At 48.2% G+C, this 17,443-nt stretch overlaps 2 protein-coding genes across 2 annotated transcripts; both read left to right on the top strand.

Moving 5' to 3' along the window:
* The first annotated feature begins 1,950 nt into the window (after positions 1–1,950).
* LOC135369046 (zinc finger protein 235-like) lies at positions 1,951–6,497 on the top strand. Its single transcript, XM_064602707.1, has 3 exons — positions 1,951–2,224; positions 5,133–5,851; positions 6,060–6,497. Exons 1-3 carry the CDS (start codon positions 1,951–1,953, stop codon positions 6,495–6,497), a joined length of 1,431 nt encoding a protein of 476 aa, XP_064458777.1.
* Positions 6,498–12,574: 6,077 nt separating this feature from the next.
* LOC135368967 (uncharacterized) lies at positions 12,575–13,084 on the top strand. The gene has a single exon (XM_064602582.1). It carries the CDS (start codon positions 12,575–12,577, stop codon positions 13,082–13,084), a length of 510 nt encoding a protein of 169 aa, XP_064458652.1.
* The last annotated feature ends 4,359 nt before the right edge of the window (positions 13,085–17,443 follow it).

Genomic DNA, 17,443 nt, shown 5'->3' with positions numbered 1-17,443 from the left:
TTAGTTTCACGTTAAAATATGAAGTCATGTTTAAGTAAGCAATTGAGAGTATCGACCATATCTAAAAAATGACACTTTTGAAATAATGTTTTCACATACCAGAGGCCGTCAAGGAAGTGAAAGCCATCATGCCATTTGTAGAAAGGTCCTCTCCTATAACATTTAGAAAATGTGCAGGTGTAGATTTTTATAAATGAGAAAAAAAAAATTGTCACCATACTCAGCTGCAGCTTATTCGTTAGCAGGTTCTAGGGTCAAAGTACCTTTGTGACCCTATCACCTGTTAAAAGAGACCCTCTCCTTTTCCATTTCGAAAGCCTGCAGGTGCGTTTTTTCTTGAGTGAGAAAAAAAAATCCTTCCCATACTCAGCTACAGCTCGTTCTATACTTGACGTTGTCGAGGAAATAAAAAAAATATGCCATTCTGGAAGAGACACTCTCCTGTAACATTTTAAAGGTCTACAGGTGTATTTTTTGTAAATGTAAAAAAAAATAGTCAGTGCTTTCATATCCCATCTGTAAATGTACCATTATCATCCTTTGAACACGTTTCGCCTTCTACTGTTCTACCATGTTCTACAGAGTACACGCAGTCGCTGCTTCGTAGCAGCCTTGTCGTCGTTTCTGATCGTTTTCATACACCTGAGGTCATCTGGGAAATGAAAAAAGTTGCACCATTTGTAGAACAGACCCTCTCCTGGATATTGCTGGTGTTGCTTTTGATATACAGGAAAATACATTTGTCAGCGCATTCCGCTCTGTGAGTCTATTATAATGATCCTTTGAATTAATTTTGGTGCACTGTTTTTTCTTCCACTGTCCTCTGCGGGTTTTACTGCACGAGCTAACTGTAAATATTGGCTCAGAGTACGTCAGAACGCGACGTAACTATCTTTGGAAACCATTTATTATGGTCTCTTGCATAAAATGCGTGTTCCGTAAACTTTGTCCCAAGCTGTACAAATGGCACGATTTCTTTCATTTTCTAGACGAGCTCTTGTATGTCAAAATACTATCTCAAAAGTTACATTTTTTATGTATGGTCAGTATTCTCCATCGCTTAGGTAAACAGTGAATGCAGAGCAGCTTCATATTTTGAAGTCAAACTAATCTCTGTGCAGTATAGTCACACCTGACTGTATCGAACCCGGTTATATCAAATTATTGCCTATATCGAACGTCCGGAACATCCCCTTGAAAATAGCTGAAATGTATAGGCGTGCTGTGCGTCTATATCGAACAGCCGTCATCACTGTCATCGGCTACACTACCGCTGGGATCCTATGACACTCCCTTAGTAACTTCCACGCATTTTTTGCGATTCAAAAGGTCAAAGCGCAGCTTGGAGATAAGGGATGAAGTCATCTTCACGAAAAGGAGTTGGAAATGAGGGCAGGCTGTCAACAGGAGAAGTTACTGACCCCAAGGACTTTTGTTTCGCACACTTCGAAGTGAGAAATTACGGGGTCATGCTAACTTCCACGAACATGCAACCTGCAATGGAATCATCTATGCCGGCCGTGCGCACATGTCACGGAGGGAAACTCAGCAAGGTTCGTGTGACCATCCTTCTAGCAGCGAACATGGACGGGTCTTGCAAATTCCGGCTGTTCGTGATTGAAAAAAGCAAGGCTCCACGATGCTTCGAAAACTGCAGAAGCCTTCCCGTCCAAAAGCATGGATGACGCGGCAGCTCTTTTCGGAGTGGCTACAAGCATGGGACAGCAAGTTACGCAGGTCTAATCGTCGCGTACGCCTCATCCTGGACAATTGCTTGGTGCACCACACGACCTGCCAGCTGAAGAACATTGGACGTCAAGGCTTCAGCCCCTTGATCAGGTGATCATAAAGGCATTCAAGGTAGGCTACCGGAGGCGTCTGCCCTAGTGCCTCCTGATTAATCTTTCAATGTGGGTTGGTCTCAAGATTGGCCTGCTGAGTGCCATATAAATGATCACGGGTGCCTGGAGTGATGTCAAGCGTAAAATAATAGCGAACTACTTTCCCAAAGCAAGCTTTGTGGCAGTTGCTGAGGAGGCTTGTGTGGATGCCTTGGACGACAATGACGACTTCAAGTACGCTCTGGATGACGAGCTTCGAAAGGTTGCAGAGTTCCCAGAAGCTGTTCCCACTGATCTGACGGCACAGGATTTTGTAAGCGCCGACGACAATGTGCACGTTGTGGCAGAGATGACAGACACGGACATAATGGCGGACGTTGCTGGTGACGACGGCGATTCAAGCGGCAGACTTACTGGGAGGTGTTAATGGTGACGATGTCATGCACACAGCCACTGAGATCGCTTCTACTTTCGCTACCATTCGTCGCTACTGCGGGGAAATAGAAGGAGCTGGACTTTCTCATTTAAGAGGCCTCGAGAAGGTCGAAAATAGTGTAATGGACTTCATGACTCGCAACACGAGACATGCCCAACTCACTGAGTTTTTCCGTCCCAAATAAATGTTTTTAACTGTCCTGTTGCCCCCTTTGTTTGTGCAGTTTCTGCTCTCAGGCATGGGAATTGGTAAGCTCCTGTTTCATACTATCCCGATGAAATGGCAATTAATATGGCACATGTGAATGTCAGTTCAAATACAAACGTTTTATATATCAAATTATTTTCCGATCCCCTTTGAGCTCGATATATGCGGGTTCAACTGTAACTTATGAGCACAAACAATATTGGTCTCCTACAACAATGCTAACTTGCCAAAAATTAACATAAGCTTGATCCATAACACGCTTCGTTCTTGAGCTCTCTCTCTCACCAGATTTGTTCTCCTTCCTTTCTGTAAACCCGACCAATCCTTCCCCTCTAACACCATGCAAGGAAAACGCAGAAATGTCGTCTGTACAGGTCCCGACAAAAGTTTACGGAACACGCGAGCGGTGTATTTTCTCCTCGGTACGACACCCTAGCGGCAAGCGGAAGCTGGCGAAATCAGGCCAGTTCACTGCCTCAGGGGGGTGGACGACTGCGCTCTTAGTGACACACAGCGGTAGTTTCAGTATGATTACTGTTGTATGTGCTCGCAAAGTGAGTTGGATTTTACTGTTGTGCTCGCCAACAACACGTGATTCAACGATTGTTGAGACAGGGAGCTCGCCGCTATCTCGTGATAACAAGGATGAATCATGGTGGCAACACTTTACGGTGTATCGCTTTTATTGGAAAGCCAGGATACGTAGACAAGAGAAAGAAAGGTATCTTGGAAACAGTTGCTTTATTATGGACGACGCGTGACGAGCTGATAAACAATTGACGCTGACATTGATAATTGATTGATTGATAAACAACTAACGTGGGTCACGAGTTGTTGACGAGCACAACAGTTAAATCAAACTCACTTCGCGGGCACATACATCTGTAATCATACCGAAACTACCGCTGTGTGTCGCTAAGAGCGCAGTCGTCCACCCCTCTCAGGCAGTGAACTGGCCTGATTTCACCAGCTTCCGCTTGCCGCTAGGGTGTCGTACCGAGGAGAAAATACACCGCTCGCGTGTTCCGTAAACTTTTGTCGGGACCTGTACATGTCAGAAGACCTCGCAGAACGAACAACACTGTTTCATGTTTGGGCCAAGTTTGTGGTAGTTCACATGTTAAAGAGAAAAAAATGTTTAGAAAAAGAAGAACAGCTGATATCCCACATGCACACCACCAACAGAATGCATAAAATTTTTTCCAGTGAAATCTAAAAGGGTTGAGCTCCACCGTTGGCTGGTTTCGGCTGGAATGGCTCACAAGCACTTTCAACACGTTCCCAGCTTCTCGTGACAGTAGTGAAATATAGGAGGCTCATTTTTTCCGTAATATTTATTTATATGCAAGCATCAAAACAGCACTGGGCCAAAAATAATATTTGTGCGTGCGTTCGTTACGTCAGCTTCTTTATAAATGTCATTTACGACATTAAGCCCAACCCAATCACGAACGCTGCTGCATATGTCACCAACCTAATTCGAGAAAATGTCCCATTGTGTAGTCAACAGTTAGGGTCTTGATCCCCTTAAGTCAACAAGGCTTGCTTGCTTTGTCGACGACTAGCAACCAGCATCGTTCCGTCCGGTCACGTTTGCGCACGCCATTACGGTGATTTGTTCCTTGCTCCTATCTCCTCTTGCAGAAGTATAGCTTTTATGAGACATGCACTTATAAGTAATAAATAAACGTAACATATACTGTAATTAAATTAACCATTTTCTGGTAATAAGTTATTGTGTCCCCTGACACGCCAGCAGTGCGCGGCCAGCGCTTCTCTGTAACACAGTGAACTTCCATTAATTGGACCTTGACAGGAATGCAAAAGTTGATGTCGATGTCAAATTGTCTAGAGGTCAGTTTCAAGAATAGGTGAAAAAATGAGCGAGATCAATGTCCCTTTTATTAGCAAAAACAGTGTGTGCACTTGAAACGCGAATGTGAAAACATGCTGTAGCGTAATATACATCCGCTAGTACAGCAAACCCATGCCGATGTTGTGCTTGGCCGCATCATTTCTGTATTGTCGAGTGTGTTCTGCACTCACCACGGATTTGTATTACCAACATGCCGTGTCTATTCCACTACTTAGTACGGCAAGTTGGTAGCCTTTGAAAGACCGGCCTCTCGAGTGAGCTTTAATCACATGAAATCACTTCTCCATGACCGTTTTATCACTCCTTCAGTTGGCAACTCATGGCAACTCACTGACTCATTGCTGGCAACCCCCATTTTTTCCATCTGTGTGTGCATCGTCAGTTTACTGAAAATTACAGAACACTGAGTACAGATGCCAGTGACTCTAGAAAACAATAAACATAGCCTAATTATATAACAACAAAATAAAAAAACAAAAATACTCATACAGGAAAAGAAGAGAAACAAAATGCTGCGACTGTCCTGAGTCGTACTCAGAGCCTTCCGTCTGAAAGTCCCACACTTTACGTCTCAGCAAATACCGGAGGGTGATGTGAGGCGCTTTAAACTTACGACCTCAATCATGCACAATGGAGATTATTTTGCAGATTCACGCGCGAGCAGTGCAACATGCCATGGCGAACATGACACCATCTTGTTTTTCAAAAATCGTGAATCACAAATGTGCCTGGACTGGTATGCCCGCTTACTGTCCGATTTCCGAAATTTCAGGGGCAAGAGAAAGCACTGGTATGCTCCATATTAAGGACCAGCCCAGAGGCGCTTGTAATCAAGAGCCTTTAGCTTGCACTTCTTCAAATGCACAGTTAAAGATCAGCACGACAACAGCAGAACTGCGATTCAACAACACTACACTAGTCACCATGACTGGTCAACCCACAGAGCGACTTCCAGACGAGAACAAGCCATGCGCAGTTACGTGCAAGTCAAAAGCCAGCCTGAAACGCCACATGTTTGCACAGTGTCACAGCGAGCCTGAAAAGTGTCCCACTGCTCCTCCATCGGATGTTCAGATGGGAGAGGGTTTCGGGTGCAGCAGCTCTCCCTCTGCATTCTCGCGATCTGAGAGTGATGAGAACCACATGTCGAAGTGCACTGATGAAGAACCGTGCAAGCGCGATCTCTCTCCCGTGCGGTTTAGCGAGTGCACAAGCCTGCAGCAGTACAGGCAAGCACACATGGGCGAGAAGCCACACAAGTGTGATCTCTGCCCTGCGGAGTTTCGCCAGGGCGTGCTCCTACGGCGTCACAGGCGGACACACACGGGCGAGAGGCCATACGAGTGCGATGTCTGCCCTAAAAAGTTTGGCCAGATTGGGCACCTACATGTTCACAAGCAGACACACATGGGTGGCAAGCCATTCAAGTGTGACCTCTGCCCTGCAGAGTACACCCAGACAGTGGCGTATCTAGAGCTACCTGCGCCCATGGCAACATGGTTAACATGATGTCCTTGGGGATGCGCTTTCGTGTGGTCCGCACTAGGTCTCACACTATAACCTCTCTAATGGCGGGTGCTTTAGGTCATTTATGAATGTGCCAGGTTGAGTGCCCGACCTGGCATATTCACATTTCGACCACATGGCGCCCCTGTTCACCTGGCGCCCATGGCACCTGTCCACACCTGCCACACCCTAGATACGCCACTGCACCCAGAGCACGAGCCTGTCACGTCACAAGCGAGGGCACAGGGACAGGAAGCCGCACAAATGCGATCTCTGTCCTGCAGCGTTCAGCCGGAGCACGTCCCTTCATCAGCACAAGCGAGCACACACGGGCAAGAAGCCACACAAGTGCGATCTCTGTCCTGCAGCGTTCAGCCGGAGCACGTCCCTTCATCAGCACAAGCGAGCACACACGGGCAAGAAGCCACACAAGTGCGATCTCTGTCCTGCAGAGTTCAGTGAGAGCACGTACCTACAGCAGCACAAGCGGACACACACGGGCGAGAGGCCATTCAAGTGCGATCTCTGCCCTGCAGAGTTTGGCCACAACTCGAGCATGTCACGTCACAGGCGAGCACACACGGGGGAGAAACCACACAAGTGCGATCTCCGCCCTGCAGAGTTCAGCTAGAGCACGTACCTACAGCATCACAAGTGGGCACACAATGGCAAGGACTCATACAAGTGCGATGTCTGCCCTGCAGAGTTCAGCCTGAGTGGGCAAGTACTAGATCGCAAGAGGAGATTCATGGGCGTGAAGACATACAAGTGCTATGTCTGCCCTGCAGAATTCAGCCACGTCAGTGGGCCTGGGTCATACGCACACACAGATGAGAAGCCATACAAGAGCATTCCCTGTTCTGCAAACTTGAGGCAGAGCACAAACCTGCAAGCCTGTTACAAGCGGATGTACATGGGTGTGAAGTCATACAAATCCAGCCTCTGTCCTGCAGAGATCAGCTGCAGCATGAACACACACCAGCCAGAGAACAAGCTGCTAGCAGAGCATGAGCTATTTCAGCCAGAGCATGAACCTGTAGCTCCACAAGTGGACATGACAGATGTCAGATAGAAACTGTAGCGCAGAGTTCGTCCAAGTGTCACGTGTTCTGTTGCTTGTCCTTAACCCAGAGACCTACAGAAGCACATGGAAATGCACAAAGAGGAAATGCTGCGCAAATGCAATATGTCTTGCTTCAGTTGGGTGTTTCGAAATTTGAATGGATGAACAGATCTGGATTAAAAAGAGCTGTATTGGAGCGGGATTGGCTGGTGATGAATGTGACATCTAAAAAAAAAACGTACCAACAAACAAGCAAAAATGGAAAGAACACCCTAACACACGCTCTGAACTGCCAACCAACGTTCATTTCCTTTATTTCCATGAGCAAAATGCTTGTTCCCCTTTCCTCTTTAATTGTTCTCGTAATGAGAACGCTTTTCTTCGACCTATTTTATGCTTCGACGTCTCCTCAACCAATCAATCAATCAATCCAAAGCAATAAAGAATAATTCTTCAAGATGTAACAACTTCTAACCAAAATCCTGAGTTACCTTTTGTGTCACGAGCATCTGTTGTGGAATACATTGCAATTTGTGAATTACATTTAAACCTGCGTATAATGATGTTGCGAGTTATTGCAAATTTGATAGCAATACAGGGGGTTCAGTTCTGTTCTTTTATTGCATCATATTACAATTGCCAAAAAACTGTGTGGTTCCTTACCTGATGGTAGTGACGGGTCCACTAAATTCATACCTCGCCTGGTAATGGCAGTGGGGCAGATAATCTCAGGAATCAGTTATAGTGCTACCATATAAGAAAAATACAGTAATGCCTCAGAAGCTGCAAGAACAATAGGGAAAATGTTTGATTACAAGCATGAGACTACAAAACACAAGATTATCATCATGTACTGGAAGAAGGAAATTCACAAAACACATAACTTTACATACTTCAAGAGCTACTACAGGAGTGTAAGCTGAAGGCTACAAACCTATGACAACAAAGCCACGACAACAGATACATTTTTGTTACATCACTGCCACGAATCATCTTCGAGAAACATCCAGGGCAAGGCACGAAACGGTACAGCTCATCCCGGCGCGTGCTGAAGAAGAGGCAAGAAGCTTCCAGACACATCGCCTGCTCTCTGGCAAACGCACGTGCTGTTTCTAGACTTTTCGCCGCGACGCTTAAATACTTGTGTGCTCCAGGCTGGAGCATTGATTCTTTGGACTCAGTTGTGTTCAGAGAGCTATCACTCTTGTGGTTTTGCTACCAAGTAGTTTAATAAACCGTTTGCTGTTTATTCGCCGACTCGCCGGCCCCTTTCGCTTCGTGACATTTCTGGTGGAGGTGCGAGGCATCCTTTGTTCAACGGCCTGGAAGACCAACTGCGACGAAGCAGAAGACAGCTTGGCCTGCCTGCAGAATTCGGCCCATTGGAACCCCCTAAACGCAAGAAGAAGATGACTGCGGAGACCAGCACCCAAGTGGCGCAACCTGTTGCCACGCCCATAGTCCCTGCGCGGTCACCGAAGACATTCAGCAGGGAGTCTTACGACGACGTGGACGATTGGGTCGACCACTACGAGCGGATCGCCAGGTTCAACAACTGGAGTGACGACCAGAAGCTCGTCAACGTCTATTTCTCCCTGGAAGGCACCGCGAAGACATGGTTCGATAACCGGGAGACTTCGCTCACGTCCTGGGACGTCTTCAAAAGCAAACTACGAGCTGAACGCGCTGAACAACTGCTCCAGAGACGGATTCAGCCGCCAAATGAAAGCGTTACTGGCTTCGTCGAAGATGTGTTGCGGCTCTTCCGGCGAGCTGACCCCAAAGCATCCGAGGAGAAGAAGGTTCAGCGACTCATGAGGGGCGTAAAAGAAGAAAGTTTTCGCGCCCTGTCCCGGAATCCACCCGCCACGACCGACGAAGCCGCCCGCATTTGGACGAAGCCGCCCGCATTGAGAGGGCCCTGCTCTCTCGCGCTACCGTCGACCAACGGCACAAGGGCTACGAGGCTTTCTCCACGACCGCTGGCCTCGACGTCGGATCGCTCAGACAACTGATTCGAGAGGTGGTACGTGAAGAAGTACGCGCTCTCCTCTGTCCAGAGACGGTCCAAGACCCTTTGTCTTCGATCGGCGCGATCATCAAGGACGAGGTTCAGCAGGCAATCTAGACATCGTCAGCCGTCAACCGCGACGCCGAAGTACCGAGACCAACCTACGCCGCCGCTCTGAGACAGGTGCCACCTTCTCATCCGCCGTACTACGGAAACCGTTGGACGCCTCCTCGGCCTGTCCAACCTACTCCGAGCGTCCCGCCACGCTCTCAGCCGTTTCGCAAAACGGACGTTTGGCGGACACCCGACTTCAGGCCTCTTTGCTACCACTGTAGAGAGGCCAACCACGTCTATCGCCGATGTGCCTACCGGCGCCTTGGCCTTCCCGGATTTTCACCCGACGCCCCCCGCCCTCAGCGCGGTAGTCGTCCAGCCCCAATTGAAGACTATCTACGGCAACAGAATGCTTCTGCTGGCTCACGACGTGACCTGTCCCCGAGCGTCCCCCACCGCAGCAGGTCTCCAGGAAGAGCACGTTCACCGTCACCGGCAAGACGACCTGTGTGGCGCAGCTCTAACCGGGAAAACTGAAGACTGCAGCTCCGGGAGGTGAAGCTGCGGACCGACGACAAGTTAGAATTCCTCCAACTCGACGAACAGCAACGCAGCACCAACACGACGCTCGAAAAATTACCAATAACCTGAAAATACTCATCGACGGCCATGAGGTGATTGCGTTAATCGATACCGGAGCCGACGACTCTGTTATAAGTGGTAGGTTGGCTAAGAAGCTTCGCAAGGTGCAAACGAAGTGGGATGAGCCTGACATCGGCACTGCTGGTGGACACGTCGTAACACCGACTGGCCGATGCACGGCAGTCATACAAGTGCGTGACATCCAGTACGTCGTCAGCTTTGCCGTCTTGCCGAACTGCCCACGTGATGTAATACTCGGAATGAACTTTCTAGTCGAAAACGAAGCAGTCATCGACTTCACGAATGGAGCTATCTCTCTTAAAACGCCGGAAACTGCAGAAGACAAGTGGTGGGCACGAATAACCCCGGAGAAGCGCGCAAACACGGACGTAACCGCCGTGACGACTCAGCACGTCAACCTGCCTCCTTTGTCGTCAGCCCTTGTGACCGCTACGTGCGACAGGGCACCAACTGGCTGTTTGTTGGCTGAAGGCAACACGCAACTTCTCCTCGAACGAGGAATTGGGATAGCAAGAGGAATTGTGCCCGTAAGAAACGGAATATTCGAACTCCTGGTCACAAATTTTCGCCCGGAGCCACAACAGCTCGCAAACGGCACGAAGATAGCCGTCATCGTAGACCAATACTCCGCCACGGATGTTTGCCTGATGGACACTGCTCGCATCGCGGTCATCACGGAACACGAGGCCGGACATTTCGACGTAAACCCTCAACTCAACACAACTCAAAAGCAAACCCTTCTCCAGATGCTCAACGATTTCAGTGACTGCTTCGCTGCATCGTAGAAAGTAAGACAAACGCCCATTGCGAAGCACCGCATCATCGTCGACGAAAAGGCCCGTCCAATTCACCGCATGCCGTACCGGGTCTCCTGCAAAGAGCGAGAAACGATCCGAACGCAAGTAGAAGAGATGCTAAGAGTTGACATTATCCAGCCGTCGACCAGTCCGTGGGCATCGCCGGTGGTACTAGTGAAGAAGAAGGACGGAACACTCAGGTTCTGAGTCGACTACCGGAAACTCAATGAGATAACGAAGAAGCACGTCTACCCGTTACCGCACATCGACGACACACTCGATCGCCTTCAAAACGCAAAATTTTTCTCTTCCATGGACCTCAAGACAGGGTACTGGCAAATCGAAGTCGACGAACGGGACCGTGAGAAGACTGCCTTCGTCACTCTGGATGGACTTTTCGAATTCAAGGTTATGCCTTTCGGCATTGCACAGCACCAGCGACGTTCCAGCGAGTTACGGATACAGTTCTCGCCAGGTTGAAGTGGCAAACCTGCCTGGTGTACCTCGACGATGTTGTCGTCTTCGCAAGAACTTTCGAAGAACACGTTGAACGGCTAAAGCAAGTCCTCGAGGCTATCAGAACTGCAGGGTTGACGTTGAAGCCTCAGAAGTGTCGATTCGGCTACGAGGAACTCAGATTTCTCGGCCATCTCGTGAGCAGCGACGGCGTACGCCCCGACCCCGAGAAGACAGCGGTCATCACAAATGACCCTGTTCCTTCTAACGTGAAACACGTTCGAAGCTTTCTTGGCCTTTGCGCCTACTACTGACGGTTCATTCCCAACTTTTCAAGAATTGCGTCACCCCTGAATGCCCTGACGAAGGACGGATCCACGTTTACCTGGAGTGAAGCCCAGCAGCAGGCGTTTGAGGAATTGAAGACACGTCTACAGACCGCACCTGTGCTTGCCCACTTCGATCCAAACGCCGAAACAGAAATACACACCGACGCAAGCAACGAAGGTCTAGGAGCGGTGCTCGTTCAACTTCACGGCGGCGTCGAACGTGTCATCGCTTAGCAGAACGCTAACCAAGGCAGAGAAGAACTATTCGACGACCGAAAAACAGTGCCTTGCACTCGTATGGGCCATCACAAAGTTGCGTCCCTACCTGTACGGACGGCCGTTCAAGGTGGTAACAGACCGCCATTCTCTGTGCTGGCTGGCTGGTTTAAGGGACCCCTCAGGACGCCTAGCGAGTTGGAGCCTCCGAATACAGGAGTATGACATAACCATTACGTACAAGTCAGGAAGAAAACACAACGATGCCGACTGCCTGTCCCGAGCACCACTCCAGCGACTGGACAACGGTCACGAGGACGACGACACCTTCCTCGGTCTAATGAGCGCGACTACCATGTCTTTCAAGCAGTACAACGACCCCGAATTGAAGACACTCGTCGACTACCTGCAGGGCCGCACCGACAGTGTTCCTGCCATCTTCAGAAGATCACTTCCAAGTTTTCACCTACGTAATGGTGTCCTCTACAAAGCAAACCACGCACCACAAGGCGCTACGTGGCTTCTCGTTGTGCCTGGAGAGATGCGCCTCGAGATTCTTGAATCCTGCCACGACGAACCGTCATCAGGTCATTTGCGATACAGCCGGACACTGCCCCGTATAAGGGAAAAGTACTACTGGCCAAAACTGGCCGAGACCGTCCACCACTACGTAAGGACGTGCCGGGAATGCCAACGACGAAAAACGCCGCCGGTACGACCTTCTGGGTACCTTCAGCCAATCGCACCGCCGTCGGCGCCGTTCGAGCAGACTGGGATCCTTCGACTTCCGGAAATCGTTGCGTTTCATCCTTCCCACGTTCGTCTTCCGGAAATCGTTGGATAATCGTCGCCACCGACTACCTGACACGCTATGCCCAGACTAAGGCACTTACACAGGGGACAGCAACAGAAGTGGCGAAGTTCTTCATCGAGAACATCGTACTACGGCACGGAGCCCCGATGACCTTAATCACCGATAGGGGAACGGCATTTACAAGCAGGCTAACACAAGAAATCCTTCGACTCAGCCACACCGCCCACCGCAGGACAACGGCGTACCATCCGCAGACGAACGGGCTCACCGAACGACTAAACAAAACCCTTGCCGACATGATTTCGATGTACGTCGACGTCGAGCACAAGGTATGGGACGAAATACTGCCTTACGTCACGTTCGCCTATAACACGGCTGTTCAGGAAACAACGCGATTCACACCGTTCCACCTTGCACACGGCCATGACGCATCGACTATGCTGGACGCCATGCTGCCCCACGAACCCAGTGATGAGGAAAACGACGCTCTGGACTTCACACAGCGAGCAGAAGAAGCCCGCCAGCTGGCCAGACTACGCATTGGTCAACAGCAACGCATCGATGAAAGAAGATACAATTTGCGCCGACGAGACGTACGCTTCAGTCCAGGCGACTTGGTATGGGTTTGGACGCCGATTCGACGACGAGGCCTTAGCGAGAATCTACTCAAGCGCAACTTCGGTCCCTATAAAGTACTCCGACGCATTGGAGACCTGGATTACGAAGTGGTACCCGAGGGCAGCGCTCCCTCTCGACGACCCCCTAGAACTGAAATAGTTCACGTCGTTCAACTCAAGCCGTACTACAGCAGGTAGCGCTGTAGACTGGCCGGAAGGAGACAAACATGACGAAAAAAAGAAAAAGAAACGGCATCGAGGCGATGCCACGTCTACGGAGGGAGCAATGCCACGAATCATCTTCGAGGAACATCCAGGGCAAGGCACGAAACGGTACATCTCATCCCGGCGCGTGCTGAAGAAGAGGCAAGAAGCTTCCAGACACATCGCCTGCTCTCTGGCAAACACACGTGCTGTTTCTAGACTTTTCGGCGCGACGCTTAAATACTTGTGTGCTCCAGGCTGGAGCATTGATTCTTTGGACTCAGTTGTGTTCAGAGAGCTATCACTCTTGTGCTTTTGCTACCAAGTAGTTTAATAAACCGTTTGCTGTTTATTCGACTCGCCGGCCCGTGACAATACACTGAAATGATCACTAATAATGTATTGGCGGCATGCCGCTCAAAATTGTTGACTATTTTTTAAACTGGAGCGGCAGTTGATTCCATATTCGAAATCCTAAGTATTGCAAGATACGAGTACCATAAACATTTTACGATTGGGAGGTTGAAGTTGAATTCGGTTTGTATACGGGTTGATCTGCTGGGATGCTGTAGCAATGAGACATGTATAGGTTAATTATTTCTGACAATGCTGTACACGACACGTGCCCATTTTTTTGCTATCAGTGGTTCGATTGTTAAGATGTTTAGCTGCATAAATATCCTACATGAATATCCTCAACTTCATCCTGGATGATGAATATTTGGCGAACATAATAGTTCTTACAGACTCCTTAGACATATATATAGACAAGGTTCAGTCAGATAGGACTCGTATATCCAACCCTATGTTTCCAGACATGTGATGTGAGTTTGAATGTAACTGAAGTACAATCTCAAAATCTGAGTAGGAAATGTATTCCTACATTTAATCAATACATGACAGGTGTATGCAAGTTTCTTTTGTACTGATGTTATGTGTGGTCTCCAGGATAGTAAACTATCAAAACTAATACCAAAGTACTTCACTTGATATGATTGTAACATCACGGTATTGCATAAAGACAACGAAAAAGTGTTCGCGTTTATCTGGACCCTAGGCTGACAAACACACTGCTGTGATAAACAAACCAACAGACTGATATATCTGTGCTCTACTTTAAGAAATAAAATATTTTACAATACTTTATCACATGGCAACCTCGATTTAGCATCACTGCACCAAGGAACCTTGAAAATAACAGTACCGTAATTTCACGCGTATAAGCCGCACCGCAGATAAGCCGCAGGACGCGTTTTTTGGGACGTTTTGAAAATTTTCTGGCAGATAAGCCGCACCCGCAGATAAGCCGCGGGCAATACGAGACGACTGATTTGTGCGACAAAGAAGACCATAGAGAAGGCCATAAACCCTGTGGTTCATACTCCGGGATCGGCACAGTGTACAACAGAGGAGGTCAGTTCTGGAGTTCTACCAAGATAGGATTGTGCCCTTGTGGGGGGGGGGGGGGGGGGTTTCGTGGACTGATGGGTCAGTGATCTTCCAGAAGACGTGAATCCACCAGGAAGATAATCTACTCGAATGTGGACCCGTCCCTGTTACGCACTGTTCGTGCATCTGCAGGGCAGTGCTGTTCCAGAGGCACTGTCGGCCCTTTCGTTAAAATCGGCGTATGGGGAAAATACCAGGAAAAAATAGTCATCAGATAAGCCGCACCGGTGGATAAGCCGCAGGGCGCCCGTGAGAAAAAAAAATCGCGCATAAGCCGCGGCTAATACGCGTGAAAATACGGTAAATTGGAAGGTGAATGTCTCTACGAATCTCTCTCCCCCTCTCTCTGAATGTCTGGATGTGCATTAGTTGAGTTACTGGGACGTTGCGTGGATGTGGAAAAAGTGGGACCAATGCTCATCTAGTGAACGACTTCTACAGGCTCTGTGCGAAGCTCCCTGGGATATCCAAATGTCAAGCTCAGGATGTTACATGGATGTCGTTGGGACGTAGATGGTTCACTGGGGGAGTGTGAAATATAATGTACGTGGTTATGGATGTGTTTAAAGTAAGTTTATTATAAAATAACCACTGTTCTAACTATAGAAGATCATAACTATAGTTCTACTAATCTGGTCCAAATTTTTACCCAAGCAAAACAAACTTGTGTCGTCCATGGAACGGATCTGGCGCGTCTAAGGTATTAGGGAGATCGTTAATGAACAGAGAATACTTGGTCGTACTCCGATGATATGCCGTCTGAGTGCTATTGTGACCATCTGTCTGCGACCTGACGGGTAGCTCCGGAAAAGTAAGTTGATGTGACCCCTAAATTCTTAGTGTTCTAATTTGTCCAAAAGAATATGATTAACTGTGTCAAATGCTTTCTTTAGGTCTAAAAAGATACCAAAGACCAGTAGTCTGTCATTAAGGGCTGAATTAATGACTTGACTGACTGCCAGTGTCGCAGCTGAGGTGGACTTTCCTGATCTAAACCCTGCTGATTTTCATAAATGTTAAATTTTTCAAAAAATTGCGTAACCCTCTTGACTATCAGCATGTCAAAGACTAGATTGACGCGAGTACCGAAATCGGACGATAATTACTCTGCACATCTGGATTTTCGGCTTTAAATATACAGGGACTACCCACTTTCAATGCATTAGGATATACCCCACTATTTGCGGCTTGGTTGAAAAGATAGCACAGTGGGTGACAAAGAATGTCCATGGTACTCTTGAGTAGAGAAATACTCATCCCATCTACTACTGGTGCCGATTACACTTCACCTCATGTGCAGTGCTGATTATTTCGTCTGCAGGAATAGAGTCAAGTACGAAGCTATACTGCATGCATGACCCAAATACTGTAGGTTCACTAGTAACGGTGCCATCAAAAGCTTGCATATTTTTTTTACTCTCACGTCCACATTTAAATATTTGTTCGCTGTAATACTTTGCTTTAGAGTTTCGTATTTGCCTTATTGCGATATTTCTCAGGCATTTATATTTGTTATCGTAGTATTCGTTAGCTTGTTGCTTTCTATATCCAAGAACACACTCATCCGAGGGCTATACTGAGGTCGTCAGATGGGGACAGGGATGGCTTCCCTGGGATGTCAAAATCTGATCCTCAGAGTATCATTATACTGCCACTTTGGCATATGAGATGATGTCCACTAGGCTGTCCCTCGCGTATCCACAGGGGCCAATTTGGGACAGTTTAAGTACACATTGGAGAAGTCTTTCCCTCACTTCCCTGCTTTGATTTGTTTTACTTCGCTATTTCTGGCACGCAGACCCGCCAAGTGCTTACAGAAGTTACATCAAATTGCAATGATACCAAAGTTATGGCAGCATTTTATTGTTCCAGTGATAAACAGAATCTTGTCAGGGGTACGGAGTCCGAGAAACAGCTCATATTGCCAACTGTAGCATGGGACTAGCGTAAGCTTGCCCCCCTTCTAAACCCACTCCGAAAGGTACTAGATTTAAGAAAAATATTCCCGTAACTGCACCGCAAGCGATACTGCCCCGACGACCGTTTTATGGGCCGCGCATTCAAAGACACGGCCCACCCGGGGGCGGACCGCGTTATACAAGGGCCCTGATCCAAAATATGAAGGACCAGCTCACTTTCGCCTCGCACCGCGTACGCGGAGTTGAAGGGAGACCGGAGCAGAGGTTCTAGAATTCTCTTCCAAAGCCAAAACAGATATTATTTATTGCTTATAACGCGGCCCTCCGTAAATTCGAGAGTCCTGCTCGCCTGCGACACAAAATGAAGGGTGAGCTGTTCATGTTTCTTTCGATTACGCAAAGAAAAACTACTCAAAGTGATGAGTTGAAGTATTAGCGCTGCATCATTTCAAAGTCTATGTTTCTTACTCCCTTTGGTTTGAGACATTCAGGTAGGACCTTTGAAAGTCAAAAGCAGTGAGACAGAATCGGGCGTTTCTGTCCCTTCCACGACAAATGCTCTTTGTATCATAGACAGTCATCCTTTTTTTCGGAGGCAGATAATTTTACGCTGGACCATCCTTTATTTCAGAAAAATGCAATGGGATCTAAGGATCGGCCCCCAAAACAAAACAAATGTGTTTAGGGAGTCTGAGCAGGTAAATTAACAAAATATTTATCGTCCCGCTAGCTACCCACAGGGACGGGCACAGGACGTACCTGAATGACTCATCACGGACAGTCTGCGAGTGTCATTCTCAAGACGTTCTGGGGATACACTGCTAAGGACGAGGACACGATGACACTGTGGGGACATCCTGAGGATCGTGTGTGTTCTTGGGGTATATCCTTCCTTGCGCACTGTCACCGTGGAATTAGACATAGCGCTCTATCGCTGTACGAGGGCATCGCACGGTGCACATTACCCCGCGAGCGACGCGAGAAA

This window comes from Ornithodoros turicata, chromosome 1 (assembly GCF_037126465.1).
Source record: "Ornithodoros turicata isolate Travis chromosome 1, ASM3712646v1, whole genome shotgun sequence".
Classification (NCBI taxonomy): domain Eukaryota; kingdom Metazoa; phylum Arthropoda; class Arachnida; order Ixodida; family Argasidae; genus Ornithodoros; species Ornithodoros turicata.
Note: the sequence above shows the minus strand (reverse complement) of the source record. Positions and strands in the feature narration are given on the sequence as shown.

Excerpts from the sequence above, each read along its gene's own strand:
- LOC135369046 (XM_064602707.1), top strand. The coding sequence starts at position 1,951 with ATGATCACGGGTGCCTGGAGTGATGTCAAGCGTAAAATAATAGCGAAC. Across the intron at positions 2,225-5,132 it reads CATAATGGCGGACGTTGCTG|GGGCAAGAGAAAGCACTGGT; the intron begins GTGACGACGGCG and ends CCGAAATTTCAG. Across the intron at positions 5,852-6,059 it reads TAGAGCTACCTGCGCCCATG|ATACGCCACTGCACCCAGAG; the intron begins GCAACATGGTTA and ends GCCACACCCTAG.
- LOC135368967 (XM_064602582.1), top strand. The coding sequence starts at position 12,575 with ATGTACGTCGACGTCGAGCACAAGGTATGGGACGAAATACTGCCTTAC.